The sequence below is a fragment of the Corapipo altera genome, unplaced genomic scaffold, assembly GCF_003945725.1.
Source record: "Corapipo altera isolate COAL_440 unplaced genomic scaffold, ASM394572v1 102, whole genome shotgun sequence".
Classification (NCBI taxonomy): domain Eukaryota; kingdom Metazoa; phylum Chordata; class Aves; order Passeriformes; family Pipridae; genus Corapipo; species Corapipo altera.
The window spans coordinates 734570-760266 of record NW_020884995.1 but is presented as its reverse complement, the minus strand read 5'-3'; the positions used below and the strand labels follow the sequence as shown (position 1 = coordinate 760266).

The following is a 25697-nucleotide window of genomic DNA, read 5'->3' as shown; positions in this document are numbered from 1 at the left end:
GCAGTGGCAGTAGGTGATGATAAGGAAGATCTTGTTTCTCTTTTGTTGATCTCCACTTCTGTCTGAAAACTATTTTCCGTTCTGATGACATCTCTTTCTGCTTTATCTTTCCTGTGATCAGTGCTACTCTTTCAGAAGCACTATACCCCAAATATAGAGGATTAACATCCTATTCAGGATTGTTTTCAAGGAATATCTACAGGAATTGTTTTTAAATTGTAGACTGAAAAGATTTGTTTTCATATTAAAATTATCTGGCTTAATTAAAGCCATCTTCACTGAAATTTTCTGTAAGAATAATATTTTTAATAACACTGGAATAATTTCAGGTTTTAGAATTATTATATTTCAAACATAAGCCACAAGCAGAATTAGAGGGTAGAAAAGGTTTTAACAAAACCGCCAAGCAGTCATGATCTGAGCTCCACAGGGAGCTTTATCACATACAAAGAGATTAAAAAGAAGTCATAGTCTACTGATTAAGTAAATGGAAGAGAGAGGCATGGAAAGACAAAATGTTGGATTCATGCCTGGGATACCTTCACAGAGAGCGTGAGTGCCATAAAGTATGTTGCTGGAATTCAACTCTCCCTTGCAACTTTATGGTTGGGGTGCATTACCCTTGGCTAAAGAGCAAAATTTATTTCTGATTAAAATAGAGTTGGATGGCGCAAAAAAAAGATAAAAATTAAAACTCTCCCCACCCCCACCCCCACCCCCTGTTTTTTCTGAGGCCCAACTCCATCCCTTCACCCTCAACTCTTCCCCCTCTGCTCCCCTACCTTTCACTGGAGTGCTGCAGTGGTGCAGGGGGATGGGGAATGGGAGGTTGTGGTTGGTCCATAACAGCTCCTCTATGTCTCTCCTCCCTCCTTCCCTGCCCCAGTGTGATTACTTCCCATGGGTTGCAATCCTTCAAGATAAATCTGCTCCTCTCTGGGCTGTAGTGTGGACATCTGCTCCAGTGTGGTCCTCTCCACGGGATGCAGGATATCCTTTTCTGGCACCTGGAGCAACTCTTATCCCTCCTCCTTCTTTTATCTTGGTGTTCCTTCTCCTCATTGTAGTGACAAAGTAAAACTTTTAAGTGAAAATGTTATTTTTTTGTCACATTTTGGTTTTTTGTTTAGTGAAGCAAAATCAAAGAGCTGCCTCATCAGCTTGGCATTAGAAACAATATTCAATCTTGTATTTGCAGCAAAAAGTAAAGATGAAGAAACCATGGGAGCATGAAGCCAAAGTAGTAAATAGTTTTATTACATGTTAATAAATGTTGTATTACTGTACAGAGAAAGAGACTGATCTCCCAAAGGCCTGAGCTTGCAAATCCTCGTTTCATTCTTGGAGTCAAGTCATGAATAGTTTGGAGCAGCGTGTAACACCTTGGCCATTAATTGCCATTAACTTTGCCATTAAGAGCTGTCAAGCTTTTTGCAACACAAGAGCAACCACACAAGTGATGGGGGAAATTAAAAGAACGGGAGTGGAAGGAACTTGGGGGTTTTGAGTGCAGTGCAGATGAAATGAGGAAAAAAAAAAAGAATATTTTGTGGGATTCAGGTAAGAGTAGTAGGAAATGGAGTATTATAATTTGTGGTTGTTAAGAAAATAGAAACACAGGTATAACACAAGAAGCAAATATAAAACGCAGCACGTGTAGGGGATTGAATCTGTTCATATTTAACTTATTTATGCAATTTTGAACGTTCAAAAGTATCATGTGACACTGAATGCTAGACACAAGTCTTCTATCTGTACTTATTAAATATGTATTAGGTTTACATCTGAAAACTCTCTGTCTCAACAGATTGAACAAGTGACTGGTGGCACTATAGTTTTCTTCACTGTTCTGATTCTGTCTGCTGGCATTTAGTAATATAGGAGTCAGAATCCAAACTGGTTATCTCTGAGTATATGTTCTTAACTGCAAGAGGAAAAAGTACAAGGAGAGAGTATCTAAGAAGTGCAGTTTTAATGTTATTAAGGTCTGATATAGTTACTTATTACCGGAGTAGAGTTTGATCTGTCAGCAAGCATCCGGTAGTTTCCAGTTGTTGATTAGGGTCAGGCAGCTGTGCACATCTCATAACTTGACAGGCACTTAGAATAGCATCTCTTTTGTCCCCAAGATCTTGACATGAACCCCAAATCCCATGCAATACATGGAACATTGCATTCACATGCACTTTGGGTTGTATTGAGATAGAGACCTTCTAAAAAAAACCCCCAAAAAACAAAAAAACCACTCAAACCACATCCCCCCAAATAAACTACCCAAAACAAAACAATACATGTGATTTACAGATCATGTGTATTAATTGGATTGTCTAAAAAAAGTCTTGTTGTTTTTAGAAACCCATGATCACCTAAAATACATCGTATGTTTCTTAGAAACCTGTAAAGGAAAGGCATTTTGAACAGGCTGCTGTGTTGTGAATAAGGCCTGAGGAACAGGGAGGTCGTGGGATCTCCCTCTCTGGACACATTCAAAACCTACCTGGATGTGTTCCTGTGCCACCTGCTCCAGGTGACCTTACCTTTCCAGTGGGGTTGGACTAGATGATCTCCAGAGGTCCCTTCCAACCCTAACAGTCCTGTGACTCTGTGATCGCTGGCAAAGTCCATACTGAGTATTATGTAGCTGAAGTGTGACAAAAAAATCCAGCATGAGCAGAGATAACTTTTCAGCACCGGTGGAGTCGTGAATACTTGTTAACCTACAGATGTGGTGGTCAGAAAAATGAGTTTAAAAGTCATATTTTGATAAAAAATGTTTTGTTTTCTGATAATTTTTTTGATTCAAAATATTGTCTTCATAAGATTTCATTTTCCTGTCAGTTGGATGTATGTTTTTGGCCTTTAAGAACACAGAAACTCATTGGAAAATTGTCTTAATTGTTAAAGTTATTAATGGGTAAAATTATCTCTAATACTTATTCAGTAAAACATCATGTCATAAGGGGACTGGTAGAAAGTTTTAACCCTGCTTTCATAGTAAAACTGAATAGCATTAAAGTGTTTTCAACTTATGCAAGGGTTTAAGTATTTCCTTGCACTGAGATGAATTAAACATGCACTTAATTATCTTGCTGAAGTGAAGCAATTTCTTTAGTAACTTAACCAAACAACATGCAGCACTTCAAAATACAGATGTGCACTATGGGACTCCTCATGTCTCCCTTTAAAACATCTGTTTTGGGGTTGTCTACTCTGCAAGGATAGTTAATATTCTGGTTGTGGTTTACAACTGCTTGATTGCTTGATAATTTAATATTATTTTAATAGCTAAAGCTGTATTGAAACCAGCATACTTTATAGAGTTACACTGGGCAAAAATATTTGGAAGTACCTTAAATTTATCATTAATTCCCCTGTTCTTATTTCCATTGTGTGTTGCAGGTGACATTTACGTTAGCGCTGCCGAGCTGGTGTAATGCGAGGAAGGACACATCATGAAATGGAAACATTATCCTTTTTTGGTCATAGTAGCTGTATTCAGCCTTTCCAGATGCCATCAGTTACTGGGCCAGCTCATTCCAGGTAGGTACCTCTTGTTTAAACATAAGTGTTCGTGCTTCTATGAGTCACGATGTGTGCAGGAATATACCTGAAGTTCTCTCTTGGTGTGTTAATGTGTGTGTGTGTACCTGAGAAATTTTTATGAGCAAATCTACATATGCAAGACACGGGATTTAATAATTCAACTGTATTGTTTATGCTACAATCAGTTGCTTTGTTGACTGCAAAGGAAATTATAGAAAAGGAGTAGCATGAAAATTTAAGTGCAAGAAGGTTAAGGCAACTATTAAAGCATTCCTTTGATTAGCACTGTTGGTGGAGGGAAGATGGTGCAGGAACAGACCTGAACATCAAAGGGAATTGGGAATCTGTAGAGAACCTTCCTGAAGAAGGAGCAAAATAGCAGCAACTGTGTAATGCTGAAATGCAGTGTTTCAGTGAGGCCCTAGACACCAGGGATTGTCCTGGTGCTTGTGTGTGGCAATTGTTACTGGTGCAGAGAGGAGTTGCAGGTGTGCATAAAAATGGCAAGATACTATCCAGCTTTATAGAGAAGGTGGTGGTAAAACAGGCAGCCTGTATTGTTTCATCAAACAGTGGATTTTTGTTAAACAAAATGTGTTTTGTTGTGTTGTTTATTGGTTTTGGTTTTTTTAAGAATAAATCTGTAAAAACTTTAATATTTGTAAAGAAAAATCCAAACAACCTTTGATCCATGCTGCTAATGATGTACAACCTTTCAGGAAAACACAATAACTACAGAGGGAAAACAAAAGCTACATGATGTTTTTTGGTGGTTGTTTTTTTCTACTTTGAATCTGAATAATAATGCAGAAGATTTCACTGGCTGACTTTCTGAGTTGAATATGTTGTGCATACAGAATTTTGTGGCTATGCAATTCTTCTCCATATATCTCTGGACAACTAGCTCAGATATAGACTACTGAATGAAAAGAGAAAGGAAAAGGTTTTCCTCATGGATTTGTTCACCTGTAATGAATGGTGGTTCACAGAAAATAAATTAAGGAAATGAATTGTTTTTTTTTTTCCCTGGCTTTGCTGGTTTCAAATGCAAAAAGACTTCAGAATAAAGGAAGATGTAAGTTAAAATTATCATTTTAAAAGTTTGACCTCAGACTTCAAACATAATCTCAAAGCAATTTACCTGTCACAAAGACATCTACTGCTCATTTTAAAAGGAACGCCTGCAGATCCAAATGTATTTGCATGATAGCTACCTCCATCCACTTGCATTGGTTTCAATTTAGTCCTGGTTTTGTAGTCTCCACTAAAAAGACTGTTTGCATTGTATTACTTTTTCCATCAAATTAGTTTCAGAATAAAATCACAGGTGGCATTTTGATTTTTTTTGTCCCTGCTTTGTAATTTTCATCACAGACCTCAGACTTGAACCAAGAGATTACTGTACTTGGCCAGACATCAGCATGCTCAGCCCTGCTGGCAGGGTGCCAGGAGTGTGATTATCACAAAAGATCAAATAAAGCAGGATTATTTTTTTCCCTTTAAGCAGTTCATCCCATTCATTTTGCTCTTTTCATGTCTATTCCTTACAAAGGCACATCTCTTTTTGGGTTTTTTTCAATTCACAGAAAGAGCAAAATACCTGTGCAAAATCTCAAACTTTTTCCTTAATTTAATGGGGGAAAAAGAAATAATGATTCTTTAGAATTCTGCTGCAGCCATGAAAAATATCAATAGAGCAATGGTAACAGCTTTTCCCGAGGATTGTTAAAAGCACTAAGCAGCTAAAATGTCTGTCATCATAGTACCACTAAACTGTGTTATTTTATTTCAATTAAAAACGTGCTTTTAAAATAACAAATTTAATGGAATTATTTTTAGATCATGGTATTAGAAACCTTTAAAAAATGAAATTTTATGGTTTCAAACTTTCCATTTCCATCTTACCTAAAAATTGAAAATTGTTCCAGCTTACTGATGACACAGCTTGTCATGTGAAATTAAAGCTATCAGAAATGTGTTAAAGCTTCCCCTCAGAACTGGAATACTCAGCTTTGGTAAAATGTGATGAATTTTAATGGTGGCCCCATAACTTTGAAACATTTGTTGTAGTTTTTGCTGAATCTTTTCATGTATTCTTGTCGAGTCTCACTCTTTTGCATATGGGGTCCACAGGGAAGTACTGTCTCCCCCCTTTATTAAAATCACGGCTGAGCCTTTCATCTCATGTCATTACATCTTACCTCTAATTCACATATAAAATACACTCACAATTCCACTATGACTGTCTCCTGAGGCATAAAGTATCTCTGCCTTGGCACATCTTTATTTAATCAGGGATTGAACATTATCTGGGAAAGATGTGATTTTTTTTTTTCTCCTTCTTTCCAGTTGCTCTGCATATTTAAAAGCTGAAAAACTTGATAGCTGATTTTAAAGTGCACTGATCTAAGAAAACATGGCATTAACTAATGCCATGTCATGTTTAGATGCATTTATCAAGGTCTGTGTTTTCAGTTAAGTCATTAGAATGTTTTAAAGTTACCAGTTTGTAAAAAACAAAACAAAAACCAACCAACCAACCAAAAAAAAACCCCAAACCAAACAAAAAAACCTATAAGTTTAACCTACAGCAAAAGGTTTTAATAACTTAAACAATTTTTTTTTGTGTCTCTTTAACATCAATAGAAGTGACTTGAAGCTTTCAAATTTGTGGTCTATTAATAAAGATAAAAGAGCAATCCTCATGGATTTGACTGGGTTTGGGATCGGGTCCTTTAGCAGTGAGTGTTGTGGAAGTGCCCTCCATCTGAACTGGAGCAGATGCCACATATGTGGGATCTTGTCAATCCTTGAGCTTCACAGAGATATCTGGACAAAGAAAGTCTTGTAAAAACATGGAATGGCAAATCTTGAATGCTCATAGTAGATTATTAATAGGCTTTAATTAGATTGTTAGAATTAATAGATTCATAGGATTCTCTGTAGATCTCTGAGAGAGTAGTATGAGGAGAAAGCCTTTTTTAAACCCAGATTTTGGAGAAGTTTTGATAGGAGCTTCTAGACCTCTGTTCTCCGCAAGTACCATGCACTGTTTCTCCAGCAAATACGTTTCCTTTAAGAGATGCAGATATTGAACAAAGCATAAATATATAAAACATACATCATGAACGATAAATTTGGAAAATGTGTGTCACTATTGTAAGTTTAAAAAAAAAAATCAAAAACTGACTCACTCTGGTAATCATAGAAGCTTACTGAAATCCTGAAGAGAAGCAGTCCAGGATTTAACTTCTTCTGGGGCAGAAAATAATGTTTTAAATTTTCTTTTCCCTAATACTTCTTGGCTTATTAATGAAATACTACAGGAAATAAGTTCACTCTCCTAGCTCGTTTGCCTTTTTTCAACAGGAGACAATTATTCATAGTGAAACTTCCATAAATTCAGATTGTCTTTCTGTCATTGCCTCTAAGATGCTATAGTATAAGGTATCCTTTTGGAATCTTGAAAGTCTTACATTAGAGCTGTTGTCAAGTTAATCATAACTCAGTAACATAAGCAACTGAATTTTTTGGTATCATCTTTTTTGCTTTTTAAATCACTGTTAACTTTTCAGTACTCAAAACTTTGTGATCTGGCTAATGAAAACAAGAGTTGTAGTTTTGAGCTACTTGTCACATTGTTGAGTTTGTTCTCTAAATATGGTACTTGAGATTTATACATGTGATTGATACATTTTGACAAAAAATTCTGTATTCCTTTAGTTTCCCTGCAACCTGTGAAAGTACCTTGAATAAATGGTTCCTAGCCCTGGAAGATCTTAATTTGCTGCTACACAGAGAAAAATCAGGGTCTTATTGTGCATTCAGGCGTTCTTCTGTACTTTTTAAGTGCCTGAATGGATATTCAAATATTCAAATTAAATTTGTCAATGATCTGAACAAGGCACTGAAAAATTGAGATGAAGAATTTAGCTAGTTTTGTGGTTATGCAGATCTTTTTCTGAGAATAATGTTTAAAGAAAAAGAAATGTTCGGCCAAACCCAATGAACCCATATTTTATCTATTAGCCATCTTTTGGCACAGATCCAGAGGCAAAGAGAATTGGATGCTTAAATTTCATGTAAGCCCCTGATCATGAAGATGTAAAGTGAGAGCGAAGGCTTATTGAGCTAAGGAATTTAAGTGACCACTGTCTCTTGGCACTTTTCGAGGGGCAGGGGATATGAATTTAAATTCCTCCAATTGGAAGGTACTTGAGGAGAGTTTTCATTCTTTCTGAGGAAGTGATCTGACAGCCAAACTCATGTTTATGACAGGCATGTCATAAAGGGGTTTTTAGTTATAATTTTGTATTACTTAAAAGTAAAACAATGTTTTTAATTATTTTATGATGAGCCAGTAAACCTTTCAGAGCCTGGTTTGTAGGTCACAGGGGAAATAAGGCCAAGGGCAGAAGCCAGAAAAACCTCCAAAACTTACATAAAGCTGTACCTTCTCAGATATAGAGCTATAAATCCCAGAGTAATGTTAACTCTGAAGAAGGAAGGACATGATTTAAGAGAGTCACATTTTTAAACATAGGTCCCCAAATTCCATGCAAATTCCACTTATTCTTTCCTTGCCTCTGAGGCCAAATGAAGATAAAAGTTATCTATTTTTGATTAAAGACATACGTATAAGTACAAGAGTGGAAGTGTGTAGCTCTGATGTAGAAACACTCATAGAATTATGGAAAAAATTACGTTAGAAGGCACATGGAAATGATTTAGTCTGCACTAGATGCACTATTCCATGTGCAGACTTGTGAATGACAACTGGAGGGAACCAATCACCCCTTGACCCTCTGTTTGTGCTCTCACTAGAGCATCCCAATATTTTGGTATCCTCCCGTAGGTCAAGGGCACACTGCCAGCTCAAATTCAGCTTAATAGCTGTGACCATAGATTCATCTTAACTTTCCATTATATAAGTTCTACTGTAGAAAACAGAATCTTGGAAGATCTGCTCTGTTGACAGACTGTAGTGGCAAGAAATACCTTGTTTTGGTGCACGTTCTCTGGTAATTTTGTTTTCACAGGCTTTATGAAGTGTCACTCTCGGCCATAAATTACATTTTTGTGATCCTAATTTAATATAACAGTGACAAATGCCTCTGTAGGTGATGTGCAGCAAGGGATGATGATTTAATGTATTGTTTCCAGTTGTAAGTGCCACCAAGTTCGTAGACTGTGGTAGTCAAGGTCAAATTCAGAGAGAGTAGACAGACAGTTTTAGGCCTTGCTGGGGTCAAGGAACATGTGGAAAAATGTGCTTCTGTCATGCACATCCAATTAACTTGAAAGAGACAGAAACAATTGTCAATTCAGACCTGGAAAAAAAAAAAAAAAAAAAAAGAAAAAATATAGACCAAACCAAACACCACTCCCATTTTGGCTAGATCCCTCCAAAGAAGGGGCTCTGTTCAGATGGAGTAAATAAAATGAAAATTGAGAAATAGAAAAAATTGGCATCTGCGCTCTTGTAAAGACGGTGTTTGTGCTTGTGTTCATGTTCATGCCTGGCTCTTCCTTCTCTTCTATCCCTGCAATGTGCACAGGCCATACTGAAACCTCTTATAGAGAGGAAGCAGCACCAACTGAGATCATCTAATTTGACCACTGCTTTTTTTGTATACACGTGTATATGCATTTGTAAGTGTGCATAATGACATACAGTTATCAGTTAGTAAGTCATCTTGCCTCATGGTCCGTTCAGCTTTCTTTGAAATGCAGACCAATATGTCATCCTTGCAAAATATTTTTAAAATATCCTATATCCTAATATTCATGAACCAGATCACATTATGTTATGATACAATGCATTTGTTATCAAGGAAACATTACTATGTTGCTATGGTGTAATATTACCATGCCTAATTTCCATTATGACTGTACAAACGAGATTACTTAATAACACAAGAGATAATAATTTCTGTTAGAAGAAAATGGAAAGTGTGTAGTAAATCTCATATAATGTTTTCAGTTAACATACCTCCATAATGATCATGTAATTTTTTTAGTCACCCATGCCTGCTGGTAGAAGTAAAAGTAAATAGCTATTTTTTTATTAATTTTAGGATATTGTGACCAAATTTTAAATATTTTCTGAGTCAATCAGATATATGCCAGCTGATTTTTTACAGTTTTCTCATTAGCCATCTTTGTGAATTTGATTGGCATCAATACATTTTTAAAGTACTCAGATTGTTCACATTTGTGAGCTTTATGGTATGACCTTAGGCTTTCCCTGCAGGATGGTGGGTTTGGTTTTTTGTTTTGTGGGGTTTTTGAGTGGTTTACTTCTTTGTTTATTTTTCAATTGTTTTGGGGTTTTTTTTGTGATTGGTTTTTTCTCCAACTCCTCTCCTAGCTTGAGGTTTGGAATTGCTATCAGTAAAAATGTTGTGCCTGGAAAGAGGATGTATATTAAAAGGGGAAAAAAAAAAATTTCAGCACGTGCCTTGCCTTCCAGAGATTGTCACTGTGTACACTGAGGTCTTAATAAATAAAAAGATTGCCAGCTGTACTTCAACTCACAGCTTCTTTATTAGCCTTTAAAAAGAAATAAATAAAGCATGACGCTTTATTTAATTGTCTGAATAGATGGAGTCAAACCAAGAGGCACAGTCAGCTGCAAGACACTTAATGAAGAAATCCCTATTTTTAATCTAGCTGCAGAAGACACAACTCTTGTGCTTTGATGATCTGGCCTTTGTGATGAACCTGGCTGGAAAACCACATGTGCTGCACCGTCTTCCTAATTAAGTCATCAAAATGCACTGGAGCAAACGGAGTGACTTGCGTAGACCAGTATAAGTAATTTTAGTTCCTCTATTGCTTGGTTAATAGAAAGTGGCACTGTTCTAGATTATGACTGATAGAGGTGAGGTGCTACAGCTGCTGTCATTGTGCTTGTAGGTAGGTGCCTTTATAAGCTGTTTCTGTGTGTGTGTATGAAGGAACAGTTTTCTTTGTTTTTCTTTCTCTTCTCTTTTTGAGGATGTAATTTCAGAGGCGTTTCATCTGTATTTTCTTTTTCCTCAAGAAAGCCAGTGCTTGTGATTTTCTTCAAAATGTATCGGTATTCTATTTGATTTGGATGCACTGACAGAGCATCCACCAGAACTGATCTCAAAAGTAAGGATTTAGGAAGGCTACCCACTAAAACAAATTTAAAGATAAACAAGAAGAAAAAATTTCAATCACAATCACAATGATACAAAAAAGTTTCAGCCTATATTACGAGGGTGTTATGAGTTTTTCTAATATGGCCACAACTAAAGACCTTGTAAATGTGCAGACCAGATTCTGAAGTTTTTATTGGTAAAATTGTTCGTAAATACTCATTCCTTGCTTCATGAATAGTTTTACTTGAAGCTCTTATCTTCTTGGAGACAAATATGCCAGCTATGGAAATGTTATAATCAGGTCTTGGGTGTTCATAATATGCATTATAAACTTAGATGGTAAAACTTTCCTAGTTTATATAGCTCTGTGACACTCTCAAGTTGATAGCAGGGTTGCTATCACATTTGCACACTGTAATCTAAGAATAATACATTTGCCTAAATTCTTCTATAAAGGTTATGCTTCATGTGTTTATGAAGACACTGACATAAATGCTCCGTATATATTTGGAGATAATATAAATAGAATTTTCCTCAGAAGTTATTCTGCCTATCTTAAAATTAATAAGAATAAATGGTTTTTTTACATAATTCATCAGTTATCCTGAGAATAATCTTCAGTTACAAAAGTAGAGCACAAAATGACAGTCTCTGTTGAATCTAATATTTATTTAGATGATCAATCTGTTAGAACTTCAAAGCAATTTAATGTCTTTACCATCAATTATAAAACTAATTTCAGTCATATCAGTGAAAGAATGTAACAATTTACAAGGGTATTTTCACTTATGACTACTCAAGGGGTTACAGTAGACATATCTACACTTGCTAATTTATTTTCAGTGCTGTGAAATAGAGTGTCTAGAGATGCTTTATTAGATATTTTAATAAGTGTTGAACATATTTGCACAATTTCTGCCCTGACAAAGGGTGATTTACATGCACCTCTGTCTGCCTATGCAGAAAAAATACTCTGGTTTTTTTCAGTCTACCATCTTATTTTTGCATAAACTAAACAGGAAATTACTCCCTTTTGGCTAATCTGAATTTTAAATCAAAGTGGAATTTGTGAAAGCAAACAAGTCTTGTTTTAAGCTTATTTCTCAACCTTAACTGTTGAGTTAAATTGACAGTAACCTTATTCTAAGTATTTATACTGTATTGATGATGATGTTATCAGTACTGTTCTGTGTAAATAATTAGTTGCTGCATCTGCTTCATTCCAACCATTTTTATAGCATTTCATAAATGTTTACAAAAATACTTTACCCTAAAAGTAGGGGTTTAAAAATCACCATATTTTTTTTGATCCAGAAAGAAGCTTGTGTGTAGCCTATATTCAGAGGATTTGATATTTTATATTCAATAATTCCACACTATAAGGCTTCAGGTACTATGAATTTCAGTGAGTTTCTATTTTTGTTGATACTTCTTAAATATTTTTCCTACATTAATTTTTTTATGCTAATGGTGAAAATTACATGTCAAATATTCTATGTATGCTACTACTAAAGCAGTCAATTCTCCTTCCTCTGTAGCATGAAAACAAAGGAACACCTATTCTTTACAAATGTGTTTTGCTCTAGGCATTGTTACAGGCTACCAGGAAGATAAAAGAATCCTTAAAAGTGCTATGAAGCACATCTGGTTAGCCATTTGCTGTTAAGTTTCTATGTTTAGACATTTCTTTAATTACATTTTGGGTGTGTTTTTTATTTGTCTTTTTTTTTTTTTCCCCTCTCCCCAACATTACCCTAAGGGAAAAATTTAATGATGTTATTTAGAACTTGTTTTTTAAATCAGATCACAAATTACTGAGGTTTTAAGCCTACTTCATTTTGCAACAGAGCTGAGAGGACCACCAAGGTCACACTTTTAATATATGAAAATAAAAAGGCAGTTAATGGTACACAACAAAAGGATGCTAGATTGTTGTTTCTTTTTTTTTCTTCCTTTCTCTCTCCTGTCTTTACAAAATGAATGAGTTGTGCCCTTCAGGATTATATTCACTGACAGTACTCCCTACTCACAGTAAGATTAAACAATTTCCAGTTCTCTTTATATCCATCTGGCACTTAAAAATAGAGGTGAAAATTAAAGGTACTTTTCAAATGTAATACCATTTCAGAAAACACACTTTGTTATATTCAGTAATGCTCAACAAAGATCATGGCACTGACCTAGCACAGAATTGATCTATTGCAATTTTTGAAAGTATTTTGAAGTACTTAATATGTAAGTACTACTTCTTTGAATGCATGTTACCTACGATGTCTAGGACAGGTCAATACCTGAAATTTGATACACACTTATACCTCTTTGTTTGTTTTACCTGTAACACATTAACATGCTTTTTGAAAGCTGGTGTTGCCCGTGACCACTTCTATTCCTCAGTTTTCACCATCTCTTTTTACCATGCCTCTTAAGCACATCTTTACTTACGAATGAAAGCTGATTAGCTGGATTTTATCCGGCTATTAAATCAGGACTGAGCATTGTGGAAATTCAGAATTGGAGTTGGCAGCCTGTGGGTGTTCACAACTGCATCTTCCACTGAGGAAGGTTGGGAAAAAGTTTGCAGATGTTTAAGTATGAGCTGAATCACCTCTTGGTTGCATATGTTCATTTGTCTGTTTAATCTGGTCTCTCCTAACTTCTACACGGATTCATTATTTTCTATTCCTGTTGATTTACTTCCTATTTTTTACAATTTCATTTGCTTTTATCTGTTGTTTTAGCTTTCAGTTTACAGTTTGTTTACAAAAATAGCTGTGTTTTGCATTACTGCAGACTTCAGGTTTACTTCAGCCACCTTTGCACAAATAAGCTAATGTGGTTTTAAATTTCAGCACTTTGGTGACCTGTTTCTGAAATAGAACTTGTGGAAGGTTTCTGGTTTCAGGTTGGAGCTGTTGCAGGAGTAAATGCTTCTTAGGCATTAACTTTGTTCTAGCACTTGGGTTGAAGAAGGTAGTTTGGATTGGTCTCATAATTTAATCATGGCAACCCGATATACAGATCACAACTGTTGTGTGAATTTAATTATTTAGTTTAAAATGTTCAAAATGTACAGGCAATTCTGAATTTGAACTAAAATGCATGAAACTTAGGAATGGGAAGAGGATGGTGATTACTGACTACCTGGTTTATTTTCCATCCCTTTAAAGCTTTTTTTTTTTTTATTATTTCAAAATTTCTCTGTCCTTGAAAGGGCTTGCTACACAGTGAGGTCAAAATGTTAACTTAGGTTTAGCTCTTTCTGGCATTCAGACAGCTTACCCAAATTGAGCTCCCTGCTGTCATGGCTAGATTACTTCTGGGACCTGAGCTAGCTTATTTAAAGCACCTTGACTTTACATTGCAGTCTCTGTTCTTTCACTGTCTTTACTTCATAGTGCTGCTTTTCTTGCGCGACTTTATAGTGTTTTATCCTATTGTAGACGTTTTCGAAGTTATAATATAGCTTGTAAGTGAAATGGCTTCTAATTCCTGATTTATTTCTTTTTCCCCCCAGAAATATTCCATTATTAAGGGATTTTGTCTCCCATGGTTTTTGAAAGGCTGTGGAGGTTTTTTTTTTTTTTTTAGACGTTGTAAGAATAAGTTGTGTGTGCTTTAGCAGGAAAGTCTGAATCATCTAGTATTTCAAAAGAACATAGCACAGTGAGAAAAAGAATGATCTGAGGTCAGTGGTATCTTATGAAGGTATTTAGTCAGTGTCAAGTCTGGCTTTGAGCTCTAGTTCGAAATATTTAACCTTTCTATTACTGCAGAAATTCCAATCAATCTATGTTACAGTCACCTTGTGAGAAATAATAGAAATCCCTTGATCAGCGTTTGCAGAACAATCTGTTTTGCTAATTCGGAAAGACTGACGGAACAGTGACACTAGAAATAAACCAACTAGTCTATCCTCTTTTCAATAAAATACTAAAAGCATGTATGATATATATGGCTACAGTAATAACGTATTAAAATTCAAACAAGTATGTTTTTCCACAATTTTTCAATCTAAAGGAAGAGGAAAACTGCTGCATTCTAGGCCGGTTGTGGAAAATCCCTATTCTGATAGTTGATGACATAAGCATTAATGTAAATAATAAAGCATAAGCAATATTTTAATACTACAGTGACAAAGTAACAAATTCCATTAAAGGGCCACAGGACAATGGCAGTCAGAATTAAAACTTATTAATGAATTGACTTCTGTCAAAACGAAGAGTGATGTGACTCATCTTTGTTTGAAGACTTTGTCGTGCTTCTTATTTTAATCTTTACTATGTCTTCAGTCTCATAAATGTACATCATGTTTCATTCCCAGCTGTAAAAGACTTGTTTACAGCATTTTCACTGCAGAATTCTTCATTCCTACCTCTTGTATATTCTTTATGATTGCTTTATCTCATGTTTGTCTACAGAAAGATTTATTTTTCTTTTTTAGCCCATTCATGTAAGTAAAATATGGAGTAGTGTCACATTTTTACACTTCTGTAATTATCTTTTAATTTCTTTTTTTTTTCTATTCTGTTTAGTTCCAACCATACAGCAAAATTCTCCATCAATTGGAAAGTTTACTTCAGTCTTCAGTTGTGATAAAGCAATGAACTTGATTAATAGTTCCAATTAGTAGGACCTACCACTTGACTATCTTAATCATTTGCATGGCACTTTTCGATGTTTCCAGGTGAACTCAAATTCATATGTTTGTTTAACGTAGGAGAACTGCTTCAGTTATTTTTTTCAATAAAAGGTCAGATAAAAGGATTCTCTTGACCTTATTAGTAAATGCTTGACATTTTGGAGCAAGAACTTAAAATTGGCAATGTGGCTTACTTGACATCTTTTTGTCACTTCTTAGAAAAGATAGTTCAAATGTGCTCCAGTTGTCTATGCCCAGGAAATCTCATATTCACCAGCTGATGTTGTATTTGATATAACGATGGAATTTGAAAAAAGTCTTTCAGTGTTCTTAGATTGGGAAGTATTGGCAAGACTTTCTCTGTGATCATTGCTGCCGAAGAATAGGAATTGGACTTAGCTAAAGTGATCAGGAAGATTACCCAATCTTTTGGGTTCTTAGTGTGATGCCAAAAAAATTTCCAAGAGGAAACTGCTGAATGGAAGAGCCAGTCTGGTGAAAATGATGTGGGAAAAATCAGAGGATGGTTCTATTAAGGAATTAGGAAAATGAGGTGATTATGCTGTGGAATCTGACTTTCTAGGGGAAAAACCAGAGCAGGACAGGGACAGGAGGAAGAGGTATGAGAATAGAGAGGTACTGTTGTTATGCACTGTTATGGTAGGCACAGCCACCCTGAGAGCCTCAAATATTTGTAAACAAAAGAATTGGCATTTTTGAGCAATATCTTAACCAAGAAATCTCATTGTGTTTTCTGACTCAGTGCAAGGCTGCAACACATTGCCTGGTTCCATCAAATATGCATATTTTTCATCTCTATGCTGACACCTGATGATCTTCATCCAGTTAAGTAGCATCACAGACACATATACTTAATGCTCTAGATACTTGCATCTGAACTGATCTTCTGTGCTCTAGATACTTTATACTCAATAAATGAGGCAAGTCAGAGTATAGTTGATGCATCCTAGGTGCATTTTGGTGGTTGCCCTCTGGAGCTGCCTGTTCTCTCTCTTAACTAAAGAGTATGGATTTACCTTTAGTCAGATAAATCCCATCCTCGGTGTCTGTTAATTCTCTCCTGACAGCTGGGCTACCTCTAGACTAAACAGGGGATATGCTCTTGTTTATCTTGTACCTATTCATCCTATAATTACCCAAATTGAGGATCAAGGCAAAGTGTACTCTGGGTGTCCTGTAGTCTGCATATTCCTATTTTCTTTCCAGGGAAACTAAAGCCAAGAATAAAGGCCCTTGGTGCCTGAAGCACAGGTCAGGCTGAGGATGTACTTCTAGCCCCACTAATGTTGTTGTAGCATAGAAGTCTTCATCAAATTTTAAATGTGAGACCTGTTTCATTGTCAAGCTGATAAGAGCCCTGAAGGTATATTACAGGAAAAGTACTTTTCCCAACATATTGACAGCAGCTCCAAGTTATGCAGAAGGCTTGTAGCACTAGTGAGTGTAAGTTGTAGGGATTCATTGGCATTTCCAAAAGTAACCAAGGCTGTGGGAACACATGGTGTATTTCATGGCATCATTTGCTCTGAGAGATGAGGAATTTTGAAAGCCTTTGTGAAGTCTCCAGCACCCTCACATGCTCTCAAAAGGGACTCTGGCGTCTGCTGAAAAGCTTGAAGCACGACTCACAAGCTTCAGCAGCTGGGCCAGAGCATCTCAGACCTCAGAAGAGGGAGTTATGACTAAAGTTTTGACTCTGGGCACAGTGCCTGAAAACTATCCAGTCTCAGAAAATATAAAATCTCAACCATGTGAAGCCCAAGGAAATAAATTAGGGATTACTTGTGAGGATCTGAGTTCATTCCAGCTTATTTTAGATGGGGACACCTAAGGTAGGGCATCCTTGTAGCCAAGGTGGAAGTGAGCTGAATTATTCCTTGATTACCTGTGTCTCACTGTTGATTACAGAAGGAAGCAATAATGATACTGGTGAGCACCTGATGTTGGATCAGATTTATCAAGTCCTTTTTTTTCCTTCTTCCAGACACTGACAAAACTTAGCAAATAATACAGCTACAATCTTCAGGCTAAAAACCGAATTCACATTTTCTATTGAGACAGGAAACAAGGATGATACTTAAGAAATATCCCAGCATTGTGAAGGAACCTTGACATCACTTGCTCTAGTGTGGGATACAGAAATTTTTTTCACACTCCTCAGATCCCCAAGATTCTTCAGCTGTCAGGCTCTAAAGACAATTCTGAATTGCCTTATTCTATTTTTTTGTCCCAGAATGTGTATGTAGTGAAAGAGAGTTAGATTCAATTTCAAACTTATTTCTTCTTGTGACTGCTTTTCTCCTCTTCTGGGGATTAAAAAAAAAACCTGTTTCTTAAACATATAGTTTAAGGGAACAATATAGGAACCACCAGATAAAGTAATTTATTGGTAGGCTTTGCCTTGAGTAATAAATAAAACAATGGTTCACAGTTTTAAAGATGTCAACAAAATGAAATATTGCAGCTGGGTATTGTGACCAATCTTCAGTCTATGCACTGAAAGAGATATTCTGCCATATGAATGAACTTTACATATACAGAAGAAAGGAATAGGAAGAAATTAAGGTTTTACATAGAATTATTTTGCTGACATTTCATAAATGGTAAATTTTGCTTTATAATTTTTCTTTAAATATCAAAAATTAAATACCACAAACCCATCTAAGACATCCCAGTTTTGCAGAAAGCCAACAAATTCATCAGTTTTGGGGTTGAAATCAACATCTGTTTTGAAAGTTGCTGGGCATTTTCTGTTACAAAATGCTATGATAATGAAGTAATGAAATCCTTGGCAGAGGACAGGGAAATAGAACACTGCAGAACTGAGGACTAGGCTTTGCTGTCAGATTGTATGCATTTGCAAATATAGTAATTTAGTGGGAATCTTTTATGCATGGTAGTTAGAAAAGATAATCAGAATCTTTCATTTTCAAATGCCATTTTAAATTCTGTTTTGTGCTGCAGTTTTTTTAATCACACTGGTGTTCTAAGGTTGTAAAGGGATATACATAAAAATAGGTTTGGATATGCCTGGTCGTATCAAGACTTGCTTCAGGGAAGGACTTCAAAAAAAGGTATGAAAAAATCGGTTTTAAAATAATTAGAAGTAACATAACTAATTTAAGACTGTTTAATTGAACTAATTTAAATTTAAATTGAGAAAGAATACATAGGAAATACTTCATTTTACATGCTACTTAGAAATTCAAATGTCAATCTATTCATTTCATAAGCATGAAAGTAAACCTTCATATTCCAACTTTACAAGCATATCCCAATTCCCTAATTTACAGCACATGCATTTGCATAATTTTACATATAGGTATTTTACTCTCACAACAGTGTTTCATTTCTTGATGTTGTCCTTTTTTAATCTTTCTCCTACACTCCAAACCAAACTTGAAAATGTTTAGATCTTCTCAAAATTACTCATGATTTCTCACATGAATTATCAAAGGTCTGTGATATATATAAAACCCAGAGTGGCTCACTGAAGTGAAACGAAATTTGGAAATGTAATGTTATCTGTACTTGTTTCTATAAATATTTGGTGTTTTTTGGAGTTTCTAAAAATATTCAGGGACTTACCCTGGAATTATTGCGGGACCAACAGAGATCACAATCCCTTACAATAAATTGCTACTCATAAATTGAACTTCTGATTAATGACTGAACACGTTGATGATGGTGTTTTATTGCTGCTGCATTTTTACTCACTTTGTGAATTATAGATGTAGTTAGCATCCAATGTTGCAAGCATAATAAAAATATACATATTATTATTGCTGTGCTTTTGATACTGTTTATTACACAGACTTCTGCATGAATGATTTTATTTCTCTGTTATTAAAAACCTCTTTAATTTGCACATGCAGAAGTCATTGCCCCAGCATGGTTCAGATGTAATTTCCATATTAGGGCTATAATTCAGTGGACTTGTTTGCTACAGCATGTGAGCATCCACACCTAAGGATAAGAAATGCCATATTACTTACTGATTTCTGAAAACTATATTGCACAATTGAACCATCAAATTTTAAACTCTCATCTGAATAAGGGAGCAATGATCTCAGTTTACACGCTGATAATGAAAAGGGGGTGGATGGTTTTTGCTACAGACACCCTACCATTTTTTTATCTCTAAAGTGCTATTTTCTGTAACGGTTTTTTGAGTTTTGAGTATTGTTTTTGAGGTGCTGAATTCTGCTTCTGCTTAGCTACTGTTAATATCTTTGTAAGTCTGACATTTATACAGCTGCAGAAAGCCTATGGAGTAATATCTAATTGTTATTATTATTTTTATTATTATGAGTAAATTTTGAGAGAGAAGAGCTTCTGTTCTGTGAAATGGCTGTGTCCAAGTCTTCAACACAGCATGTGTTGAAAGGAAGAGCAGATTACTCATACTATGGAGCCCTACTCTCTGAACTTAAGGGGACAAAGAGCACAAAAACATATATGCATTTTTGGGATAACTAGTTAAGGGAGATGGAATGAATAGCTGGATGAATAGCTGAGAGGTGTTTATCAAACTCATCTGTGAAACTAAAGAAATGCAGTAACAGAGAGGAGAGAGAATAAAAGATAGAGGTCTTACAACTTGTACCCTTGTAGCAACATTTGTGGCATATGCTCACTAGCTGTTAAAGAGAGGATTTAGAGGCCAGTGAGCAGCTCCAATATGAGAATTGGAGCTGTAGCCCAAAGGCAAGAGAAAAGGAGAAAGGAGCCCCAGGAATAATACATTTACTTTCTAAGAGGAAAAACTAAGTAAGAAGAACATTAACTAAAGGATTCATCTCTGTGTGGTGACATGCCTGGTGACATGAATTAGCCTTGCATGTGCCACTCAGGGATAATATTTAGTGCTCACAGTGCAATTCAAACATGTCAGACAGCCATTGAGTCTTTCTCAGAAGTCACAAAAGTCACTGTATCTTTTTAATATTTTCATATCAAAACACATCAATAGCTCAGGCAGCTACTGTACTTTCAGATAAGTATGCAAGAATATGTGCTTCTAACTGGATACCTCAGGAAACAATTTCATTAGTGAGTTTATCCAAATTTATCTGAATTTATCAATTCAGAATAATAAATTGTGTACTATCTCAATTATTGCAGTGATAAGGAGTAGAGAAGTTTAAAAAAAATATTTTAAAAAGCTAGGGGTTAATATTTGCTGTAGATCCTAAACAACTGTAACACAAGGTCAGCTTGAAGAGAAGCAGGATGATGAATGGATATTACTATATTTTATCCCTATAAAAGAAGACCTATGAGTTTTGTGCCAGGATCTGGCATTTTTCTGGATTATACATTTTCTGTTCTTTGAGAAGCTCTTTACTTAGGTTAAATGGTATTTGAAAAATTTAATACAAGATGTAGGAACAAAACAAAACTCATGTTGACTGTATTAAAAATTGCCCTTTTTTAACCACGCAAAAATCGCTTCTAACAGAGCTCACAGAAAATTGCTTATCACTTCTTAATACAGATCTCAGAAATAATGCAAAATGAGTTGATTTAGTACACTGTTCAGAGCTGCACAGATCACTGTTCTGATTACTGTGTTCTGAGCCACTCTTCTCAGGTCACTGAAAGAATCACTAGTATGCAGGGCCATAGATGTCTTATAGGATTTTCCACATCTGGAGGTTGAATGATGTTGGAATTATAATAATTTCATGCTGGGCTAATCTTCTTAAAGTCAGCATTGTGGCAAGGAAGTGTTGAAAGTTCATACACAAGCTAACATCTTTTAACCTATCCTACCTGACAAATAAATATTCTCCTAGCCCTAATCTGGCTATGTTTTTTAAGGAACACAGTCAGCAATGAGGAAGACTTATGGGTCAGAAAGTGAGTAAAATAAGAATCCAGCCTAAGTGCAGCTCTTTATATACACTGTCACGTGTGTTAAATCCACTGTCTGCAGTGAAGAGCCTCACTAAATGTGAGATTCCATCTTTCCCAGCCAAGTTTCCATCAGCTTATACCAAGATTGACTTCCAGGGTAGCTCAGGGTTTTAGGGCATGACTCAGCAGGGCACTGCTGTGAGGTGGTGTTTGAGAACACTGTTTCCTGGGATTTTCATATAAATCACAATTTTATAAGCTGAAATTTCCTAATAGATTCTGAAACCAAAAGGAAACCTCAGTAAAGCACTCAGTCTAAAAGATACTGAAGTATGGGAGGAGCCCTTTTAGTTTTTATAGAACATAGTGGTGGAATGAAATTAGTTCAAATTGGGGAGTTACCAGATGTAATTGAACGTATCAGTGGAGATAGTGCTTTCTACACTTACTTCCTTGTAAATGCAACAAGGGATAAAGAAGGGGCAGGGAAGAATAAAGAAAGGTATTTTGTCTGAACCCTTGCCAGCTGTGGAGGAAGCACAATTCAGTGGAAGGGTGTAAAAAACTGGATCAGAGAAGGTAGCAGCAAAGTGCTGGATAGTGACAAAGTAATACTGATCACTCAAGCTAAAAGAAGGAAAGACTTGGATATGGAAAAGGGGTCTGTGAAAAACGAGAACGTACCATCAATAACTTTTATACATCTATTTCTGAAATTTTCACCAACATGTATTCTATATAGTTTTAGAAATATATTTTGTCACCAGTCTGAGGATTCAGGTGTTTTGTTATGATTCCCTTTAATACTACCCTGATACACATTTCTCACAGCCAGGTAACTGATTCCAATCTCTATAGATTGGAATCACTAAGCTACCTAATTATTTTAGTTAAAAGTGAGTGAGATTTGGCATAGTTTGAAATGTTCCACGATACAGCTTTCAAGTCTTATCCTTGTGTTCTTTCAGCTCACAGAATCAGCGTGAAGTCACCATATGAAAGGAAATCTCCTTCCAAAATATATTAATGCATTATTGATGTTACCTTAATATTCACATTTTCCCCCCAGAAGATATAAAACATGGTAAAATGACAAGACATTTATAGACAGTCTTTCTCCTCAAGTTAAATCCTATGTACATGTGTAACATAAATCAGAACATGGTACCCAGTATATGTTTTTGAGGTATCATTAAAGTAGAGAGTGTGTGTTGTGTGTATGTGTGTGTTCACACATGTGTACCAGCGCTTCTGGGCACCCAAATGCTGGGTTGTTTTTTGTAGGGAACCAAGATGACAGTCTAGATGGGAGCCCCATGACATAACCAGCTTGTAGACAGTGTGGACTAACACAGGACTGTGGAATAGCTCATACTAGAACAGCTTTGGGAGGTCACTGTTCAAAACAGGGTCAGTCACCAGGTCAGACCAGCCTGTTCATGTCAGTGTCTGTCACTTGGAAATGTCCAGACTGAGTTTGCACAGCCTGTCTGGAACATCTTCTCCAGTCCTTGACTGTCTTCATGGGGAAAAAGTTTTTTCCTTGTATCCAGTCCAAAACTTTCTTTTCAATCTGTGTCTGTTGTCTCTCATTTTCCCTCCACTTTAAATCCTTGTTAATGGATCCTGTCTTAATTTGTCCATGATAAAGTAGGTTCATCTGTAATGTCATAAAAAATGTTATCTAACATTTCCAATAGCAAGAAGAATCAATTGAATACCTTTAATGATAATTCTTTTTAATATTTAATCAGAAACTTGTTACATGGCTTATTAAAATATAATTCTTGGTCACACACAGACTTTCCAAAGTGGAGTTGTCATATAAAAAAGATAATGATACTTTTTAGTGAGTAATCCATATTTTTAATTAAAGAAGACATGTACAGTATGTTTGGATGCCAGTCATATTGTGAAGTACTGAACTGTGTCAATTCTTGTTATTTTTTCATTAAAATCAAGAGAATGCAGAATTACTACTCAGCTACTATGACCCACTTTCTAATATTCATGCTGTGAAATTAATTGGGTGAAATACTACATCTTGCAGTTTACCTACTCTGGCCTATCTAATGTACAAGGTGGGGAAAGGTTGATGGGATAAACTCTTTCATCTGTTCATTTTAATTCTAGGACTTAAAAGGAGATTTCAAGTGAAAGATGAATGTACTCACTCACAGGATTGAGACTTTGTCTGTAAATGGAAAAGGAAATTTCTTTTATGGTTTTGCTGCCATGACAAGGTGCTTGTGTGTCGCCTTGCACGTTTAATTATGGTAATTTTAATGTCTTTTTTAAAAAGTTAGTCTTTAAATAATTATTTGAGATTCAATGTAGCTATGTTTAATACATATTAGGCTGCTACTAGTTGTATTGCCTGTGATAGTTTATGAGCAGAGAAGAGACTTGATGTCCATACAAATATTTGTGCTAAATATTTGCATTGTCTGTGCTCTTAGTCAGTGTCTGTAGTAATTCAGATTCCAGTTTTATGGTTGTATATTTAGGGAGCAGTGAATGACTGCTGGCAAAATCTAAGAGATTAGCAAGAAAAGAGCCGAGAAGGTGAAATGTTTTCACATATTCTTTTGGGGATGCACTCAGGTGTTCAAAATTACTGGTGTGGATGAAACATCCGGGAAAATTCATAAAATTGCTGAGATGCATAATTTGTGTTTCTCTCTGCAGATGGGAGATGTATATATAAGATGTCATATTAGATTATTTTAAATGAACTGTCAAATGCGAGTTAGTTCAGTGCTTTCTGGTTTTAATGAGTTTTGAATAGCAAGCAAAGGAGACTATAATAGCAGAATAAGGAAAGCATTATAGAAAGTACTTCACAAATGACATTCACAGCCAGTTTGTATACATACAAAAATATCTATGATAACTAAGAACCTCAAGTGCTAAATGGGGTGAAAAAAAAGCAATGGATTTAATGCTTTTGGGAAGTATCTGTTACACGTATAAAAATGTAGTATTCTCACATTCAAATGGAAGTGGGTTGTGTGTGTGTTGGTGTTTTTAAGTCACCTCATTGAACAGGGAAGATTTGTCTTATTCCAAGGCTTAATTAAATCAGTGGACTGGTGTTCCATGTAGTGTACTACTATGAGAGGTAAGCTATGGAGACAGTAAGGTGGAATGGACAGGTCTACAGCTTTACTGCTCTCAGAGGGGGAAAAGGGAATAGCAGTGCAGCTAAAATGTACATTTCTTCTGATTCGGATTGCAAGAGAGTTGGGAAGGAGGGCAAAAGAAAGGAGCAGCAGTACAGAACTTTGGATCTTTCCATTTAATACCTGCAGTACATGTAAGCTAGTTTAGTGGATTACTTTGTAAGGAAGCAAACTCCCTTGCATACTATGTACTTGCTTGCAGGTAGCAATTATTTTCTGGGAAGCCCAGGTACCTTCATTCTGGTGTTGGAATCTGCCTGAGTAGTAAAAAGAATCGCCTTTTTTATACCACAGCACTTCCTGTGAATAGAAATCAATAAAAAGTCTCATGGCTGTCCAAGTAAAAGCCAAAGGGAGGAAAATCAATTTCTTAGTAGATTTATATTGTCAATATATTATGATGAAAGGGTCAGTCATATTACATGCAAGTATTTACATACACTTAAAGCCTGCTGCAAAATGATGCAAATTTTTTAATAGCTAGATATTGAAGCTGGAGTTATTCCCATGCTAAAAGTGTTGAGATTGAAAACAATTGATGTTGAGTGTAATTCTTCTGAAGAAATTGGCAAGACATTAAAGGAGGAAAAACAAGTGACACAACATGTGGCTCTTCATTGAGTAATTATCCCAATTCTTTAACATGGTACTGTATTGCAGTTTGCACCAGTCATTTTTAGGCTCATTACTTCTGACATGGAGATTTCCTTTGTATGTATCTGATGGTTATAAAATATTTTGGGGTTTTATGTGTAGGTTTTTTGTTGTTTTCCTCCATAGTAGTTGTCAAAAAGTACACAAAATAAGGGTTAGGTTTGCTACATATCCCTGTGTAAGCAGTACCAACCATCCTACACAGAAGTTACCTATTTGAGCTGGTTTTAGTTTTCTTGTAGAAGGCATCTGGACATGAGTGTAGAATGTTATATGATGATGTTGAAGAGATTTGAGCAGAAGAATGTAAAAAGGGATAAGGGAAAGAGCTGAAAAATAAAGGCAGAACTCTAGTCTCCAAGCAGTCAAGCCAGAAAATAGAAGGCAGGAGTAAAATGCTGCTCTTGAGAGAGGAGGGAGGTCACCAGCAGTCACACGTCTGAGTTGTTGAATATTTTCATTACTACTGAAAAAGAGGGTGTGTATGATTAGACAGAATTTACTGATGACACCAAGTTTTTCAAGGTAATAGGAACAAAGGCTGACTATGTTGAAGCGAAGAAAGATATTACTGTGTTAAGTAACTGCAGTAAAATAGCGGATAAAATGCAATCTAGATAAATATGAAGTGATGCACAGGGGAAATAAACGATTCCAACTTTGCATATATAA

The 25697-nt window shown here is 35.8% G+C and overlaps 1 protein-coding gene across 4 annotated transcripts in view; it reads left to right on the top strand.

Moving 5' to 3' along the window:
• Window positions 1-25697, top strand: part of ROBO1 (roundabout guidance receptor 1) — a 706475-nt gene that overhangs the window by 87046 nt on the left and 593732 nt on the right. For all 4 annotated transcript variants that reach the window (XM_027666541.1, XM_027666542.1, XM_027666539.1 and 1 more), the window contains exon 2: window positions 3400-3540. In XM_027666541.1, coding sequence (XP_027522342.1) covers window positions 3453-3540 — 88 coding nt within the window. In that variant the 5' untranslated portion in view covers window positions 3400-3452. The remainder of the gene's footprint in view (window positions 1-3399; window positions 3541-25697) is intronic.